Source organism: Amblyomma americanum, chromosome 11, assembly GCF_052857255.1.
Source record: "Amblyomma americanum isolate KBUSLIRL-KWMA chromosome 11, ASM5285725v1, whole genome shotgun sequence".
NCBI classification, from domain to species: Eukaryota; Metazoa; Arthropoda; class Arachnida; order Ixodida; family Ixodidae; genus Amblyomma; species Amblyomma americanum.
The window spans coordinates 49,422,947-49,440,491 of NC_135507.1; the positions used below are offsets into that span (position 1 = coordinate 49,422,947).

The window sequence follows — 17,545 nt, forward strand, 5'->3', positions numbered from 1 at the left end:
GTACAAACAAAAACATCTTCTCTAACATCAGTTAGAAAACCTGCTGAAGTACAAACCTGCACAGATGGACAGCTCAAGCACGCATGTTCTAGTTTATGCTTTTTCCGCTAGATTAGAAACATAACGGGTGGTGTAGCGCTTATATATCCCTGTTGAGAAAATGACCTCCTTCATTATTTTGTTTAAAACAGTGCAGTTTTATCGCTTATCCACGTAATCGTTATCATCCATTTCATGGTGGTGTCGACAGAAAGAAAGCGACCAAAAAGAAAAACGCTTGTTATACTTTCCATAGAGATGAAAAAGTTCTTATTGTGGCTATTTTTACTGCGATATTAGGATAGCAGAGAAAGATAAAATAAATGCCAAATAACACGTACGAAACGGCAAACGATGACAATGATGGTGATGATCATAGCAGAAGCACCTAAATACAGGAACACTAGAAGAACGGCAATGAGCGCTCTCTACGACCAAAAAGCTAACGAAAGTTGGCGCACGCTGCTTGGGCCAGCTGTGCAGGTCAACGGCATACCTTCAGTGTTCGTACTGTTCGCTGTGTTGGTAGGCGCTTGTTTCGCTTTTGCTCTACTGCAATTCATTGACGGAACATTTTCAAAACTTATTGCCGCTTGGTACTAGCTATATGTATGCGCTATAGTACGTGATCACATCTTTTATCGAGCCTGTTCTCGTCTTTAGTTAGCATCTGCTGCAGTCTTGGTGTGACTGCAAGGTTACAGCTGCGTTTGTTTACTTTTCTTTAGCGCTTTTATATTGTTGCAAACGTTTAAGGGTTTAAGCTGATGGGTTTTTTGCGGTGTTCTCTTTAGGCGTTTTGTGTTTATTCTATGATGACTACTAAGGGATCAGCATAATTCGCTATTTCTTGGCTTTCTGCTTGGCTTCCACAATTTGTTTGCATGTTTGGTTTTGTTTGTTCTCCTTTTCTACGTTACAATTTCCTCGAAGCCAATTGGCGTAGTGTTGGTTTTTGGTCAAATTCACGCTTCCATGCGGCCCGTCCTATATGTTTTTTTTTATTTGAAAAAATAGGTGCAATGAGTGCAGCATCACTCAACTCAAGAAGGAAAGAAATGATTACTTACTACAGTCTGCGGCGCCTAGCTAACTACAATGATCAAACGAAGTTTTTTTCGTTCAGTTAAATGTAGTGCGCACTCCTCTTGTTGTTTAAAACCGACTTCCACTCTGATGAATGTCAGATGCAGTTGCTTGTCTGAACTATGCCTAGCAAACAGTATCAGGAAATGATACTCCATTACGTTTAACACAGTGTATATGTCAGTCTTGATTATGCCCAGCCTGTATGCAAGCTTCAAAGGCCAAAAAATTTAACTCATAGAGTCATAGGAGCCCACCACTTGAGGAACGGGTAGAAAAAGTAGGAGTAGTGGTACAAACATTTAATAAAGTATTAACTGTATAAACTTTTCTGATTACTGGACACAGTTCAGAAGCTGAATAACTATATACTGCTTGCAGCTGCATAGCAACCATCCATGGATTGCAAAGTTATTGACTACTGTGAAAATGCCAGCTCAGAGGCCAGTTCATTGGGTGTAAAACATCGGTCGGCCAATGTGCTGAAGGGTTCATTGAGCTGTATACTATGTCGATAAGATGACCAACGCACTTGCTAGAAATGCTGCACACCTAGTGAGGCTATGCTGAATGGTCAAATAGCCCCCAATGCCTCATAGCACAGCTTGAAAATCACACAGCGCATATAGTGCACACTGTTTCAAAATTTCAGTGCGTGTCATTTCAAGGACTGCAAATTTTATTCATCACGGTGAGGAATTGAGGTTACCCTAACTGCACATGCTGCACAATCCAGTTTTGTAGGTTTGGAGCTCTGAACTTTTCGGCAGGTAAAAATCTTTAGGTGCTTTTGTGTACAGGGTCACGGCTTCTAACTTGAATACATGAACGGCACGGCTTACTCCTCAGAGTGGCAGCGTGTCGGTTTGTTGCATGTCTGCATCGAGGTGAAGGGGCAGGCGGTGAGAAGCACCGGTTCTAGGTCCCTCTATGCCTGTGCCACTTTGCTTCAATGTGGGGCCATGTTGGACGCACTGGACATCCGAAGAGCACACCTGCACCTTTCGTGTGTGGAAGCTAGGAGTGAGGGGTCCTGTACATGTAGTTTATTGATAACTTCCTATTAAGTGTGTCCATGTACTCGAAGCAAATGTAGCATTCTAAACTGTCATCTACTTTTTCTTCTGTTCTGCTTTGTTTCAGTGTTCTAGGGCACAGAATGCCATCGAAATTTTTTAATTTGTTTTTGTAATATTGTAGCAGCTCGACTTTCTCGTTTTCTGAAATTCATTTTCAAAAAGATATGAACTGCTTAAATTTGTTGGACGTGCTATCAAACACCATGCATTTACGTCGTCTGTAAAGTACTAATTCGTATAAATTTGTGAATTTCAAAGACAATTGTCGTTTTCTGTGACCTGTGAGACAATTGCCAGCACTGTTGAAAACAAGCCCCAGTTGTAATTGTACTTGCCGTGTTTTTTCATATGTGTCCCTGTCTGCTTTTCCAAGTCGTTTAGTTATCAGCTGCATGGGTCTTGGTTTTATTTATTCACTTTTGGTGACAGAATGTACGCATAGTAATTTTCTTTGCCCTTCTACATTGTCCTGTTAATATTTACAACCTTTCTTAATGAGAGTTCATTTTCTGCTCACATTATTATCTTAATTTTTCTTTTTGAAGTACCTAGCCAGCATAAAGTGTATTTGCCTGTAAACTGGGTCAGACATATATTTACTGTTTTCTCAGTATCATTTTCCTCCCCAAAACAGACGGATATGGACCATTGTGCATGTTGCATTGGAACTTTCCTGTTGCTTTCCTGTTTCTTTACTGTCGATATCTTGGCACATATATATTGAAGGCAACGTACTCATGTTTACACCTTTAACATTACAGCATTCTGTTTATGCTCTGTATATATATTGTGGTAGTAGAGCCAGTATTACATCGAACCAGTCATATTTGTTACATTACTTCACAGCATACTACTTATATTGATTTAAGACATTTCAATGACTGCACCTGCCTCACAAGCAACGTACAGATCACTCGAAGAGGCAGACAGACAAGGCACAGAGTTAAGCCATAGTTGAGGGATAACAAATTTATTAGTGACTAAAACACACAAGTACAACATCAACCACCTCGTGAGGACTAAATGACATATTTGCTTCATACGCAAGAACCAGCTTGCAGATGATCTTCCTGCTTTGGTGAAGCCTTGACGAAGTTACCTCATAAGTGGCAGTACTATGCTTTGATCGAGGGGCCGGTGAAGAGTTTCTTGGACACGACACACATAACTGTTCGTGATGGGCCAGTCAGAATGTGAAAGTCGTTTTAAACATTGGCCCAGCTCACTTCTTGTCTCCTCCCGCGCTGGACTCGTGGCTAACTTCGATCGGGACTGGCTTGTTCTCCTCTTTCTTGGGAGCGTTCTTGCGCGGTGCCTCGAGGGCCAACAGTCCGTTAGGGTTCAGGTGACACTTCACGGACTCTGGTTCGACGTCCTCGGGGAGCACGTAGCGTCGCGTGAACTCTCGCTTGATGTAGCAGCCCCGGTCGTCCGACTTCTCCTCGTGCTTGCCGTGGATGATGACACAGTTGTCCTGGGTCTTCACCGTGATCTCTTCGGGCGCGAAATTGCGGGTGTCCACCTGGATGGAGAACTTGTCCGGGGTGCAGGCGACAGCAGAGCCCTGCTGTTGCTGGGCGACCGCTCGCGAGGCGTCGGAGCGGCCGGGTACCACGTAGAACCGCTGGTGGAAGTACGGAGGGTCGAACAACTCACCGTCGAGGAGTGCACGCCCAAAGTCGTCGTTGAAGAACCGCCGGGCGAAGTCCGAGGGACCCCAGGTGTCTCGGTACAGAAGCGGGAACAGCGCCATACTCAAGCTTGCGTAGCGCAGTTGCCAAGTAGTCTTCGCAGCCACACGGAGAGGCTTTGCACTCTTTCGTGAGTACCAAATCTGGCGTTCCGCAGTGCGTCGTCTGCTTTTATATCCGCGCGTCGTCTGCTCTCCGAAATTTCTCGAACATCCGGGCTTTGCGATTAGAGAGCTAGACCGGTAGAGAAAACGAGGCGCATCACGTGAACACGAGTGACGCAAGCGGTTGGTTTTTGTTTTTGTCGTCTGCTACGGATAACGACCGGCCTGCGGCGGTCGGGCGTCTAGAAATTTCGAGCTTGTTCCCGAGCCGATTTCTTTTTCTTGTTAAATAGATTCCAGTGACACGTCAGTTACCTGTATTGATGCCATGACATCGCGAAGGGAGTGAGGCGAGCTGCGACCGGGCGCCTGAGTTTTTTTTTTTTCTTTTTCCGAGGGCGCCAACGGACCGGTTCGGCGCAGTCAGCGATACTATGCCACCATAGCGATACGTTAGCCGACACTTCGCGAATTTTCTGCAAGCAACAGGACTGGACGAGAAGTCACAGGTTTGGAAGAGGGCCATCCTGCTACAATGTCTAGGAGTTGAGGGTCGTCGGGTTTTCCGCACGCTGACTCCGGAACCGAAGACTGCGAGCGCCGCATCGGATTTGCTCGGCCAGAAGTCAGAGCAAGCGAGTGCTACTGCAAACGTTTATGATGAAGCACTCGGCCTGCTGGAACGCCATTTCACAAGTACTGTTAACGTCCTCGATGAGCGTCGCAGGTTCTCGCTGCGACGGCCGCTCCCAGATGAACCGATACGCGACTATGTCGCAGCTCTGCGACAATTGGCGAAGACCTGCGACTTCGACGTCATTCTTGAGGCAGCCTTGCATGACATGTATGTCGATGGCATTCGAAGTATGGAATTGCGACAGAAGCTGTTGTTTAAAGGGTCGAAACTTACGCTGGATGAGGCAGTCTACATTCTGCGGGCGTATGAAGAGTCATGAGACGGCGTCCTACTGTATGAGGACGGTTATGAGGCTTCCCGTGTCCAGTGAGTGACGGAGGCAAAATGTCAACCGCTGAGGGGCGGTTCCTCGGGTTCCTCGTCAGGTCTGGTGCGCAGGTGCTACCGGTGCGGCTCAGCAGGACACCTGGCCAACTTGCAGGAATGTGCGTTGTGCAAGGTGCCACAAGATTAGGCATTTCCAAGTAGTATGTGAAGGCCGCGTAGAAGCAGAAGTGCGAGCTATTCGAGATGAAGACTGCACGGAGGTGTTGGGCGTGCTGACAGTGACGCAGGCGAAACGGGGCACCTTGGTCACAGATGTGTGCGTCGAGGACGAACCAGTTCAGCTGCTGATAGACAGTGGCTCAGCTCTGTCCATTTTACCACATCATGTATATCAAGAAAAGTTCGCCTGCCGATTTGCTTTGGGTCCTGCTGTAGCGACGCTGCGGGACTTCTCTGGCAAAAGGATTCCGGTCATCGGTTGCTTTGTGGCCAAAACTAGGCATGGGAGTGTGTCGGCCAACCTTCGGTTCCACGTTGTTCCACAGGGCATGGCGTTATTGGGTTTGCACGCAGTGCAACAGCTACGGTTACGCATTGATGGAGCGTCGTTGGCATGTCTGCGGACAACGGCGAGCACCAAGTCACTACCCCCCGAACTATGAGAGTTCTCTTTTCTTTTTGCCGACAAATTAGGGTTGGCGAAAAACATAGTACATGAAGTGAAGCTGCGCGCCAATGTGAAGCCCGTGAGAGCGAAAGTTCAGCACCTGCCTCTGTCACTATGAGAGCAAGTTTCTTATGAGCTAGCAAGGTTGGAACAGGAAGGCATCATTGAGCGTGTGAATGCCTCGGAGTGGGTGTCGGCGGTTGTGAAAAAAAAGAATGGACGGATCTGCCTGTGCGTAGATTTGCGGGAAGCAAACAAAGCAGTAGTGGCTGATGGGTTTCCACTACCTCATACTGAAGAACTCTTGAATGAGCTGAATGGGGCAGCATGGTTTTCAAAATTGGACTTGGCATCCGCGTACTACCAAATGGAGTTGGCTGAAGGCAGTTGAGAAATAACGTTCGTGATGCATGAAGGACTGTTCCTTTTCCGCAGAGTATGTTTTGGCCTCGCCTCTGCCCCGGCTACATTTCAGTGGATGATGCAGATTTTGAAGGGCTATCATTGTTTTCGGCAGGACAAAGAGGGAACAGCTGGACCACTTGCGTGAGGTTTTGCGACGGATTGCTAAGGCTGGCCTGCAACTAAACAAGAAATGTGCGTTTGAGGTGCAAGAACTGTCATTCTTGGGCCACCATGTCAGTGCTAAAGGGCTCAGGCCCCTGAAGTCGAAAGTTGACGCAATTCTTTGTGCACAGCCACCGACTGATGTGGTTGGTCTCCGTTCTTTTTTTGAACTTCTGGAGTATTATTCTCGTTTTATTCCACACTATGCAGAGGAAGTGGAGCCATTGCGGCGTCTTCTTCGCAAGGGCCAGGATTTCTGTTGGGACCGGAGCGCCGAGGACAGTTTCTGCAAGGCCAAGGCGCTGCTGGCATCGTGCGGGGCCGTGGCCATGTTTGACAGGGCGCTACCTGTAAAGGTGACGGCTGATGCCTCGTCCAATGGGCTAGGGGCTGTGTTGCAACAAGTCGTTGATGGGGAGTCGCGCACAGTGGCATTTGCATCCAGGACTTTGACATCACAAGAGCATAGGCATTCTACAGGAAAACGGGAAGCATTGGCATGCCTATGGGCTTGTGAGTACTGGCATGTATATTTGTGGGGCCGAAAGTTCATTCTAAGGACCGACCATCAGGCACTGGTGACTTTGCTATCCAGTAGTGGCACAGGACGGCGCCCGCTTCGAATAGAAAGGTGGTGTGCAAGGCTCATGCAGTACAGCTTTACTGTACAGTATACAAAGAGAGAAACCAATGTGGTGGCGGATGCACTGTCTCGGTTGCCTGTGCCGTCTGTGGAAGGTGAGCCCCTTTGGAGAAGGTAGTCTCTGTGGTGTCAAGTGTGGTTACGAAAAGTCAACTACAGGAAGCAACAGATAATGACCCAGTGTTGTAGGAGGTGATGCAGTACATCATGTCTGGGTGGCCAGAAAACAAGGAGCTCACAGGAAAGCTCTTACTGTTTGCACGCATTCGGGATGAACGTTCTGTTGCGGAGGGATTGCTGCTTCGGGCGGAGCGAATAGTGCCTCCAGTGGATCTCGTATCCAAGTTTGTTGCAATTGCTTACAAATTTCATCCGGGCATTGTCAGGACAAAGCAGCGGCTGAGAGAGTTGTACTGGTGGCCTAGAATGAATGACGATGTGGGAAATGCCATCAGAAGCTGTGCAGTTTGTAAAGCGGCAGAAAAGTCTGCAAAAACTATGACAGCCCCCCTGCAGCCAGTACCATGGCCACAGAAGCCATGGGATAAGATGGAAATAGATATTGTGGGCCCAATGGAACGAGCACCGCCAGACTGCAGGTTTGCAGTAACAGTCGTGGATTATCACAGCAAGTGGCCTGAAGTTTTTTGTTTCATCTATAACTGCACAGTCAGTAGTCAGTCTTGCTAGAGCTTTCTGCACGGGAAGGGTACCCAGGGAATGTGGTTACAGACAATGGACGTCAATTTATCTCCACATATTTTCAGGAATTTTTGCAGGATAAGGGCATTGAGCATTATGTGACATCGTTGTATTACCTGCAGTGCAATGGCCAGGTCGAACGGTTCAATTGTGTTCTGAAGGGGTACATACAGACTGAGTCAGTGGAGCGCAGGCCATTGAAGGAAGCTATCCTGGAATACCTGAGCATCTACAGGGCTACGCCACATGCTACAACAGGGTTGTCTCCAGCGTTCTTGCTACACGGAAGGCGACCTCGAACTCGGTTGGATGTTGTTGGCCCCCCAGGAGGAGGATTCTTCGATGAGCCAGTGGCGCACATGGCAGACTTGCGACAGTGGGTCAAGAACCAGCATAGAGTGAAAAGCTACACGGATGCAAAATGGGGTGCCATAGATTCCACCGTCAACACAGTGGACTTTGTGAAGATACGGAGGGATACTGGCATGAAAGGCGAGCAGAAGTTTTCCTTGCCATAGGAGGTGAAGAAGCGTATAGGTAGGAATTCATTTTTACTAGCAGACTGAAAAAAATGGAATGCGTCAAAGTTGACGGTAGTTGCCCGGGGAGGTCAGCAAGATGCACCGATGTTAGTTGAGAAGGTGAAGGGGCATCATGGAGGAGCGGTTGATCTGGAGACTGATCTGTCCTACTTTGAGTCTTCTGCAGGTACTGGGAACACGACCTTGATGGCAGCAGACACTACAGCAGCGGCTGATGATTGTCGTGAGATGGTAACAGATGCAATGCAGGTTGAATCAAGGCATCAGGAAGCTACATCAATCGTCGGTACAGAATGTGAAATGCATAATGGGCAGTAGACAGAGCACAGCCAACAGCAAGGAAACACTTTACGGAGGGAAAATGTGGCTGTGGAAGTGCCACGTAATCTCAGCGGCAAAGGACAGTGCCCGTGTGGTACCGGGACTATGTAACCTAAATTGCTTGTTGTGTCTTATTTTTTTTTTGTGCTTGCCTGAAACAGTTTGGGACTTTTAGCTTCCATTTCTTTTTCTTGTCATTTCGGGGAGGAAAGATGTTGTGTATAGAGGGCGCTACTGTTAGTAGGTATCTCTAGCACCATCTAGATTAATCTGTATATATACATCGTTGGTTGGAATAAACAGGGGATTTGGTGGCACGCCTTGCGCCCATGGAACATCGCGTCTTTCTTCATTCTGGCATCGATACCTCAACTCCACCACAAAAGATTTTCTTGTTGAGAAGGCTAATCATACACTAAAAGAACAGTGTGGCATGCTGTGTAACAGTGGATGGGACGCTTGGAAGAGATGAATTATGACTGGTATGTTTGGATAACACTAAGCCTTCAGTGCAACTGGTCACATTTATGACCGCTGGACAGAATTTCTCTGTGAAGTAGTCTGTTGTTAAAGTGTTTAATTAAGAAAGCTAATCATACGATTTTATTATGAGCTCAAAAGTTTTGATGCCTCTTAATTGTTCAACACAGTACGACATTAGATAGCTAATTTTATTTAATATTGGGATCGGTCAGTGGAGTAATGTGGCACCCTATAGGTAACATATCTATAAGTTGCACCCTACTACAGTGCACATAAATTGCATAGGCCTTCCCCAGAAGTGTTTCATCCCTATTAACAATTATTGTATTGCTTTAAGGCCTAAAAACTCAGTAATAAGTGATTATGCAGTTGCCTTCATTTGATCATGTTATCTGTGTTTTGTAGCCCATGCTGTTGAGTAGCTGTCTAAAACTGTGCTTTGGATATAAAAATAATTGCCTCAAAGTGTGCCATAAGGCTTCATGTTATACGTTAAAACAGCTTTGAGGGGATGCTTGTCGCAGATATTGGATGATAGTTGAAGGAGCTTGGGCAGTTACTTTATTCTAAGATTGGTATTCTTTCTTTTTTCTTGCTTATGAGTCATGTAAGGCACGAAAGAACTGCGGTAAAATCGCTGCTTCCTCATTTTAATTCACGATAATGCTAAACCCAGCTTGCTTCAAGTGACGGAATGACAACGAATGCAGAAGCGGCGATTATATTGCAGTTCTGTCATGTCGCACGTGACCTATAAGCACACGTTGATATCACTGTAATTGTTCAGCTGTAGAAACTGAAGAAGCAGGATTGAACAATTCGATTATAAATTATTTACCGGTCATAGCCAAATATAAGTGGGGATTCATGCATGATAGTATCTTCTGCATTACTGTAGAGAAGAAAACCTGCCATCAAAATTAGGTGTTTATACTTTAACAAAATGCTGTGGTTTGTAGCCTTGCAGTTCTTATTGTAATCAACTTTTTGCTCCATTTCATTTTGCAGGCATGGAAACGAATACTGGCGACCAATGAGTACACAAGCTGACCGAAGGACCATCTTCTAAAACCACTGCTTTCACCATTTGCAGGCAGAACTGCTTGATGTTCATGATGTAAAGTAGCATAGCCAGTGATCTCAGACTGTGGTATCGTTGCACAAAATGAGACGCATCAGACCCTGCCTTGTTAACGCCTGGAGCACTACCTCATTGTTTCAGCAACCAGCCATGGTGTCTCAGTGGTTAGGGTGCTCGGCTGCTGACTCAAAAGACACGGGTTCAATCCCAGCTGCTGTGGTTGCATTTTGATAGAAGCAAAATGCTAGGAGGCCATGTAATGTATGATGTCAATACATGTTGAAGAACCCCAGTTTGTTAAAATTACCTGGATTCCTCCACTAAGGCATCCCTCATAGCCTGAGTTGCTGTGCGATGTTAAACCATATAAACCAACCAACTGTCATTTCAACGTTAACGGATATCGTGAAACTTTTCACAGGTGGAATTGTGCATGATTGCTGAGAAAACCTTTGGATCCAGCAGACTACAGCACAAGTTACAGACACAAGCTAGAGTGCACACAGCAAAAAAGCTGCAGTAGAAAAAGTGCATGTGTTTGTGCGGCTGTGCCTTTTATGCATCATACTCTGTCTTGCTTTTTGTGCTGTAGTCTTACCAGTTTAGCTCTTCAGTTTCCATTGTGGTTCTGTCACCCTTTTGAGCTTTTGTGTCTCATTATTTCATGGCTTATTGTTTTCTGTATGCTTCTGCGTACAACTTGATAATGTGAGCTCCACACAGCAATAGTAATACCTTTTGGCGTGCTTTCAGATGAAGTGGGGCGAATTTAATCACTACTGTTTTATCTGATGTTTACAGTAGCTTCTATTGCTTGTACTTCTGATCCTATTTAATGTTGGGAAATACTTATCCAATCTGGTTCATTGTGACTTGCTATTAATGATTCATGTTTATCTTTAGTGCTGTTTTATATTGGTGACACTGCTGGCAGAATTGGTTTCTTCCTTGTGGTTTTTACCGTGAGCGTTTCCGTTCTGGATTTATTTCATCAGACCACCAGTCCTCATTATGCTAGATTTATTAGAGGAGTTTCGCCTTCATAACTTTTTACTTTGCTTTAATAGCCAGAAAGAAGACTCATTGCCGGTGTACTGTGTCACTGATGAAAGCTCATAGACATTACGTTATTTGTGAAAAACGCTTGGGCAGGCTTGGAAGATCTCCTCCATGAACCCAGGCATTATACGAGCAATTTGTCTAAGTTGCTGCCACTCTTTTAAGTTGGCTACAGAGTATGCTCATTGCTCTGAGTAATTGTTTGAAAGTTAAAATATTCTCCCTCCAGCTTCATGGCAATTAATAAATAGGAGGAAGTTTTATTTAAACACTCTTTTTTGTTTTGATGGTCAACCCATTGACCTTGAAAAAAAACTTAGTTGAATGTGTAATATTGCCAAATTAGTTATAACACGCATGGTCTCGTATTGACCTGAAAACACCCCGCCTTTCTTGGTGCAGGCCTGGTCACAGCTGATCCCAAGCTCGGAGTGACGTCTGGGGAGAACATGAGTCAGCAACTGCACCAGTCCCCCCACTGCAGTCGGAGCTTCACGAAGAAAAACCGCCAAGAGCAGCACCTTCCCACCCAATCGGATGACTGTCCCTCCAAGTGTAACCATTACGCAAGCAGCTTTGCTCAAAAGGTCACCCTGATGGACCACCCACATACGAACACTGGTGGGCGTCCATACAAGTGTGACCACTGTCACAGCAGCTTTTCTCGAAAGAGCCACCTGGAGGAACACCTTCGCACCCATACGGGTGAGCGTCCATACAAGTGTGACCACTGTGAGAGCAGCTTTACTCAAAGGTCCAAACTGAACAGACACCTTCACACCCACACACGTGAGCGTCCATACAAGTGTGACCACTGTGAAAGCAGCTTTGCTCTCAAGAACATCCTGATAGGCCACCTTCGTACCCACACGGGCGAGCATCCATACAGGTGTGACCACTGTGACAGCAGCTTTTCTCGAAAGCGCCACCTGGAGGAACACCTTCGCACCCATACTGGTGAGCGTCCATATAAATGTGACCACTGTGACAGCAGCTTTACTCAAAAGGGGAACCTGGTGCAACACCTTCGTACCCACACGGGTGAGCGTCCATACAACTGTGACCACTGTGGGAACAGCTTTTCTCAAAAGGAAACATTGGTGGTACACCTTCGAACCCACACGGGTGAGAGACCACTCCAGTGCCAGCTCTGCCCCATGGCCTTTAGACAGAGTTCAGTCCTTGCTAAGCATATGCGAGCACATAAGAGTGAAAGACCTTATCAGTGTCAGTTCTGCACAATGACGTTTAAAGAAAAAGATAATTTAAAACGCCATGAAAATACCAAACACACTTCAAAAACCACAGTTCCTCAATGTTTTGATAGCTTTTCCCAGCATTAGATGTTAAAACCATTTATAGCTGACTTGTCTCATTTTTTTAATTTGCCTTCTTGAGAAAAGAATGCAAATTTACATTTCTTCAAAGTACGTCTACACAGAGCAATCCTTAGGTTGCGTTCACTCCTCCATAAGAAACCTGAACATTCCAAGCTGGTACTGTCATGAGTGAGACTGAAATTGTGCCATGTACGGATATGATCATGTCGTCATTTTATTAGTTTCAGCGCATTGAATGATGTGCATGAATTGTGGCTGCAGTGTTTGGCACTAGCTAGCAAATTGACTTACTTATGTCAAAGCAGTTCTGCGTTCTTTTGCGAATGTAATGCCACCACAGAAGCATGCTGTTTCATTTTTCCATCCATGCTTGTGTTGTGGCTGTATTATTGGGACTCAAGAGCAAAGAAACCAAGCTTAGCTGCTGGATGATAAACATTGCTCGCTTTTGTTTGCAGGTTTCTAGAGTTTTTTCTTGATTTAAGTTTTTAAAAAAACGAGGCTTTATTGCACTAGACTCCTGTGCATTATCTGGTGTTGAATAATCTGCTATCGTTGCATGTGGTGTATTTTTATTACAATTTGCATTGTCAGTCTTGACAAACATGCTTTATAGATTTGGAGGCAAACAATCACCTCACTGTCTCAACAGCAGTTGTTTTCATTACATTTTACAGTGGCAGTTTTGGGGTATTGAAGGATTTCTATATCAAGCCACTGTATATATGCTTTCTTTACGGAAACTGAAGTGAACGTGGTTTTGTGACTATTTCTCAAGGTGCCATTGACATAAAAAGTTATTTCATTTGATAAACAACTTGTGGAGTTGCATTTGTTAAAAACCAGTGAGGTTCAAGAAACATCTACTCCATCTTTAGATTTAGCTATGTGTTGTGAGCATTAATACTTTGAAAACAGATGCGCCAACCAGAAAGAAGGTCTTACTTGACGTTTCTGCTCCCAGCACAGGGTCCTTGTTAACAGCGAAGATTCATTCTACTGGTTGACGTCTCTTTGTTTTCAGATGAACCCCACGTGTAGCCAGTATTCCATTGCGCTCTCAGATTTGCGGTTCAATATTATCTTTTTTTTCATGATGTTGATTAGGTCACAAATGGTTTACTTGCTGCTTGGGAGTGGTTTATCAGTTGTAATTGTGTGCTGTAACAGTTTCTGGGATTTGTAATCAAACCAATAAAATTTTTTTCATCCATGCAAAGTGCAAGGATATAGTGCCCACAAAAAGCTGAAGCTATCGGCAGCTTTGCTCTCAACAGCACCTTGATGCACCATCTTCGTACCCACACGGGTGAGCATCCATCCACACAAGTGTGAGCACTGCAGCGAGGTGACTGCCTTTACACATGGTGGCAGTGCAAGCACAACGCGGACAAGGCATAGACATACGCCGAATAACAACTGGTCGCTCTATTTATAGTGTTTTTAAATTCATGGGCTGAAAGTAATGGCACTAGAATACAGAGATAAACTAAAAACAGATAAAAATCATTAATTCAGCCATTCTTAGATGGAGCACATATGTTGCAAAGAGCGACGGACCAAAGAACTAAAAGAAAACAAAACCAGGCACTCCTACGCCTATTGATGGGATATGAAAGCAAGCATTCCCTTTATGGATCCAGAACACTTCGGATTATTTGTGTGCGCACGTCTGCACGTTCGTCGTCTTTGTCTTCACAAGGTATATTTCAGTTTTCTAAAACAGAAATGTAGATTGGGCAGGTTGGTTCATCACTATTTGAAATGGCTGCACTGTGTGAACAGCAGAGCTTTTAAACCTGTTTTAATTACCTTTATATATATATATATATATATATATATATAGTGGAGGACTCTGGAAATTTCGACTGCCTGGGGTTCTGTGTACTAACATTTCACAGTACACAGGCCTTTAGAATTTCGCCTCCACGAAATTTGACTATTTTGGCCGGAATCGAACCCGCGTCTTATGGGTTAGCAGCTGAGCGCCATAACCACTGAGCCACTACGGCGGCCATATATATACATATATAGTTATGAATACTATTATCCCAGCAGTTCTATAAAAATATCGGTCTCTTGTTTTCTCTCTTTTCTTTCAGCTGCTCACAAATGAGACGTGTTTATTGAAAATCCTCTTCACTTTCTTTTCCTGAGGAAAGTGAGTCTTTCTACCACAACCTGATGTGACATGCAAGGAACAAGCAATAAACTGATGGAGAATTCCAGTGAAATATCCCGTACACATTGCATGCAGAAGGTTAGAATCATACACCTCCATGGGGTGGCAGCATTATTTAGGTGGTGTTGCTAGTTTAGTTTGCCATCCACATGTTCTTGATGGTTGAAAAAGAGTAATATTGTAGTAATTAGAGACACCTGCATAAAAAGGTACTCAGCTAAGGAATGCATAAGGAATGGTACTCAGCTGTACACAAAAATCTATCGAGCAATAAATGCCGGCTTTACACTACTAAGCACAAATTTGTATGCCTATTCAATAACCAGTTAGGGGTGGTATAATATTGTAGAAAATAAATTAAGAAGCGCATAGGATTGGGCATGTTGGTCAGACATACTAAAGGGAAGAATGGCGCAGCATCAAGTAACGAGGACAGCAGGAGTGGACACGTGTGTGGGGCGTGTTGCCTGGTATAAATTGGGCATAGTGGCAGCCAAACAATGTTTATAAAGTTGATGTTTTTGTGTGTGTGTACTCTCTCATTGTCCTCATTACTTGATGCTACATCATTCTTCCCTTTAGCTTTCCAAAAATAGTCATGCAAAATTCATTGAGAGCATGCCGAAAAGAAAAGTGAAATCTCAATGAAATGTTGACCGCTGTTGAAGACCACATGGCTTCACAAATATAGCACGAAAGCTAAATCGTGAAAGCTATAGGTTAAAGGATACAATTGCCATGATGAATCACGATAACATTTAATTAACTCGTGTCTCACAACATCGTCGATACAAGCATGCACTTTTTGCATGGAAATTATGTAAGCTGATTCCTAATAACTACATATAACCTAATACTCTGTGTTGCTGGACAGCAGTCGAGAGCAACAAATGTTCGTTTTGGTCTCAGTTGACATCATATCCTTTGTGTTCAATGTAGGAAGAACACAATATTCCAAACGGTCATGGTATCAGGCTTGGATTGCATGTTTCCAAATTGGTACAGCACACGTAAAGTGCAAAATTGTAAAATCTTTGCCCCACGTGTCCCCTGGATTTCCCCCGCCCTGCGTCTTCCTCCTCACTTTCCTATTGCTGACCTCTCCAAAGAGAATGGGGAGCAGGTTTTTCTGCCCACTCATTGGCTGCTGGGCACCAGAATGCCCCTTGACGTGGTCACCGTGTCACCGTGAGGTGCAAAAACTTTTGTTTGCTTTTTAGTTTCACCGTATCGAGATTAGCCTGCATCGTGCAGTGTCCGCTGGCACACGCCCACACTGCGTGATGTGGTGCTGCTGCGTATTTCAATGTTAAAGCTGGTTGGAAAAAAGATTAACTTGTAATTTTGCATTCCTCGAGGGAAACTCGATGAGCTGCTTATGAAACAATGGCTGATCAACATAGCAAAGACAGACTTTGGGCAGACGAAAAGGGCTGTTTTGTGTGAAGTACTGTGTATCTCTTGATGTTTCAGCATGCTTTGCGGAGCATTTGCGAAATTTAAAAACCACGTTATTTTTGTCTTCTCAGTTTGTTTTGTTTGTGTAACCATGTTCAGAAAAGTTGATGTCCACTCTGGATTAGGCAGTATGGTGAGAATAGTAAACTCAGGTGAACTTGCAAATCAGCAGTAGCAAAGCTACAAACTTTCACCGTTTACGACTCTAATGTGCATCTAAATTCATTGTAATCATTGGGCACATCTCTTTTCTGGCTGCTGAGCTCTAATTTATGGAAGTGGGCTTTCTGCAGTTGAGAACAGTGAATCCAGATGAACTCGCAATCAGTGGTAGCAAAGCTAAAAACTAATATTATTTGTGAATCTAACGCATATCTAAATTAATTTTAATCATATTGGTTGCATCTTTATTTTGGCCTCTGAGCTCTTCTTTACACAAATGGCCTTTCCTTTCAAATTCTTTGTAAATGGCATTCAACATTGCTGGTAATGTCTACATTATACTAAACTTTAATAGATGTCTTTTGGATACTACCCTTACAGTTGGATTTAAAAGTTATTTTCAGTTGCGTGTATCATCATCAACAGCAGCGGCAGCCTGATTACGCCCACTTTAGTACAAAGGCCTCTCTCGTATCTCCCCAACTAACCCTGTCCTGTGCCAGTTGCAGCCACCCTATCCCTTCAAACGTCTTAATCTCATCCGCCTGCATAACTTTTTGCCGCACCCCACTATGCTTGCCTTCTCTTGGGATCCAGTCTGTTACCCTTAGCGACCATCGGTTAATTATCTTGTTTTCAGTTACATGCCTGCCCAAGCTAGTTTCTTCCACAAGAATTTGACTAGGGTGTTGTTAACCTTCGCTTGTTCCCTGACCCACTGTGCCCTCGTTCTGTGTCTTAACACCACTACACCTATCATTTTCCTTTGCATTGCTTGCTGCGTTGTCCTCAGTTTAAGCTGAAGCCTGTTCGTTACCCCGTTTGCCATAGTAACGATTGCCATAGAAAATACCTTATGGACAGTAAGCTGATCCTTTTTTTCCGTTAAGAGTTTTCGGCATTCTCTTCCAAATATGTTACTGTTTTTGTATGCATTACTTTTGTATTTGAAACTGTGTGTTTTAAAAGTATACTGTATACGCCACATCTTACGGCCGTTTACAAGGTGGCCAGTATTGTGACAATAAATTTAAAGATGCTACTCGGGATTGTTTTTCAAATATGTAACAGTGTGTATCAACACATTTGTTTTGTATGTGGAACGGTGTGTTGTAATTATTTTGTATCCGCCATGTCTTGCGGTCTTTAAGGGCGACCAGTATTGTGCCAACAAAATCAGATGCTGTTTCACCCAGGTCACTTTGCTGACCAATAGATTTTTGACAAGAAATAAATATGACTTTATTGTATATGCACTACCTCTGATTAGTAGTCGTACGAGCTTACAGATTGCAAGTTGGAAATGAAACCATGCGACACTTGACGCTTTTGTTTCATACATTAGCCAAATGGGTTGTCAAAATCAGCTTGTATA

General features: G+C 44.3%; 2 protein-coding genes across 5 annotated transcripts; one reads left to right on the forward strand and one right to left on the reverse strand.

Annotated features, from left to right (window-relative positions):
• The first annotated feature begins 573 nt into the window (after positions 1-573).
• On the forward strand, positions 574-17,422 carry LOC144110531 (uncharacterized). Of its 4 annotated transcripts, none has more exons than XM_077643528.1 (2): positions 574-660; positions 9,897-17,422. In XM_077643528.1, exon 2 carries the CDS (start codon positions 11,478-11,480, stop codon positions 12,369-12,371), a length of 894 nt encoding a protein of 297 aa, XP_077499654.1. In that variant the 5' UTR covers positions 574-660; positions 9,897-11,477; the 3' UTR covers positions 12,372-17,422. The 4 variants fall into 4 exon arrangements, with proteins under 4 accessions (XP_077499654.1, XP_077499653.1, XP_077499655.1 ...); XM_077643527.1 differs by lacking the exon at positions 574-660 and adding an exon at positions 4,198-8,887; XM_077643529.1 differs by lacking the exon at positions 574-660 and having other exon boundaries at positions 4,215-10,005; positions 11,431-17,422.
• On the reverse strand, positions 3,159-4,080 carry LOC144110532 (protein lethal(2)essential for life-like). Its single transcript, XM_077643531.1, has one exon. It carries the CDS (start codon positions 3,955-3,957, stop codon positions 3,427-3,429), a length of 531 nt encoding a protein of 176 aa, XP_077499657.1. The 5' UTR covers positions 3,958-4,080; the 3' UTR covers positions 3,159-3,426.
• Positions 17,423-17,545: the final 123 nt, after the last annotated feature.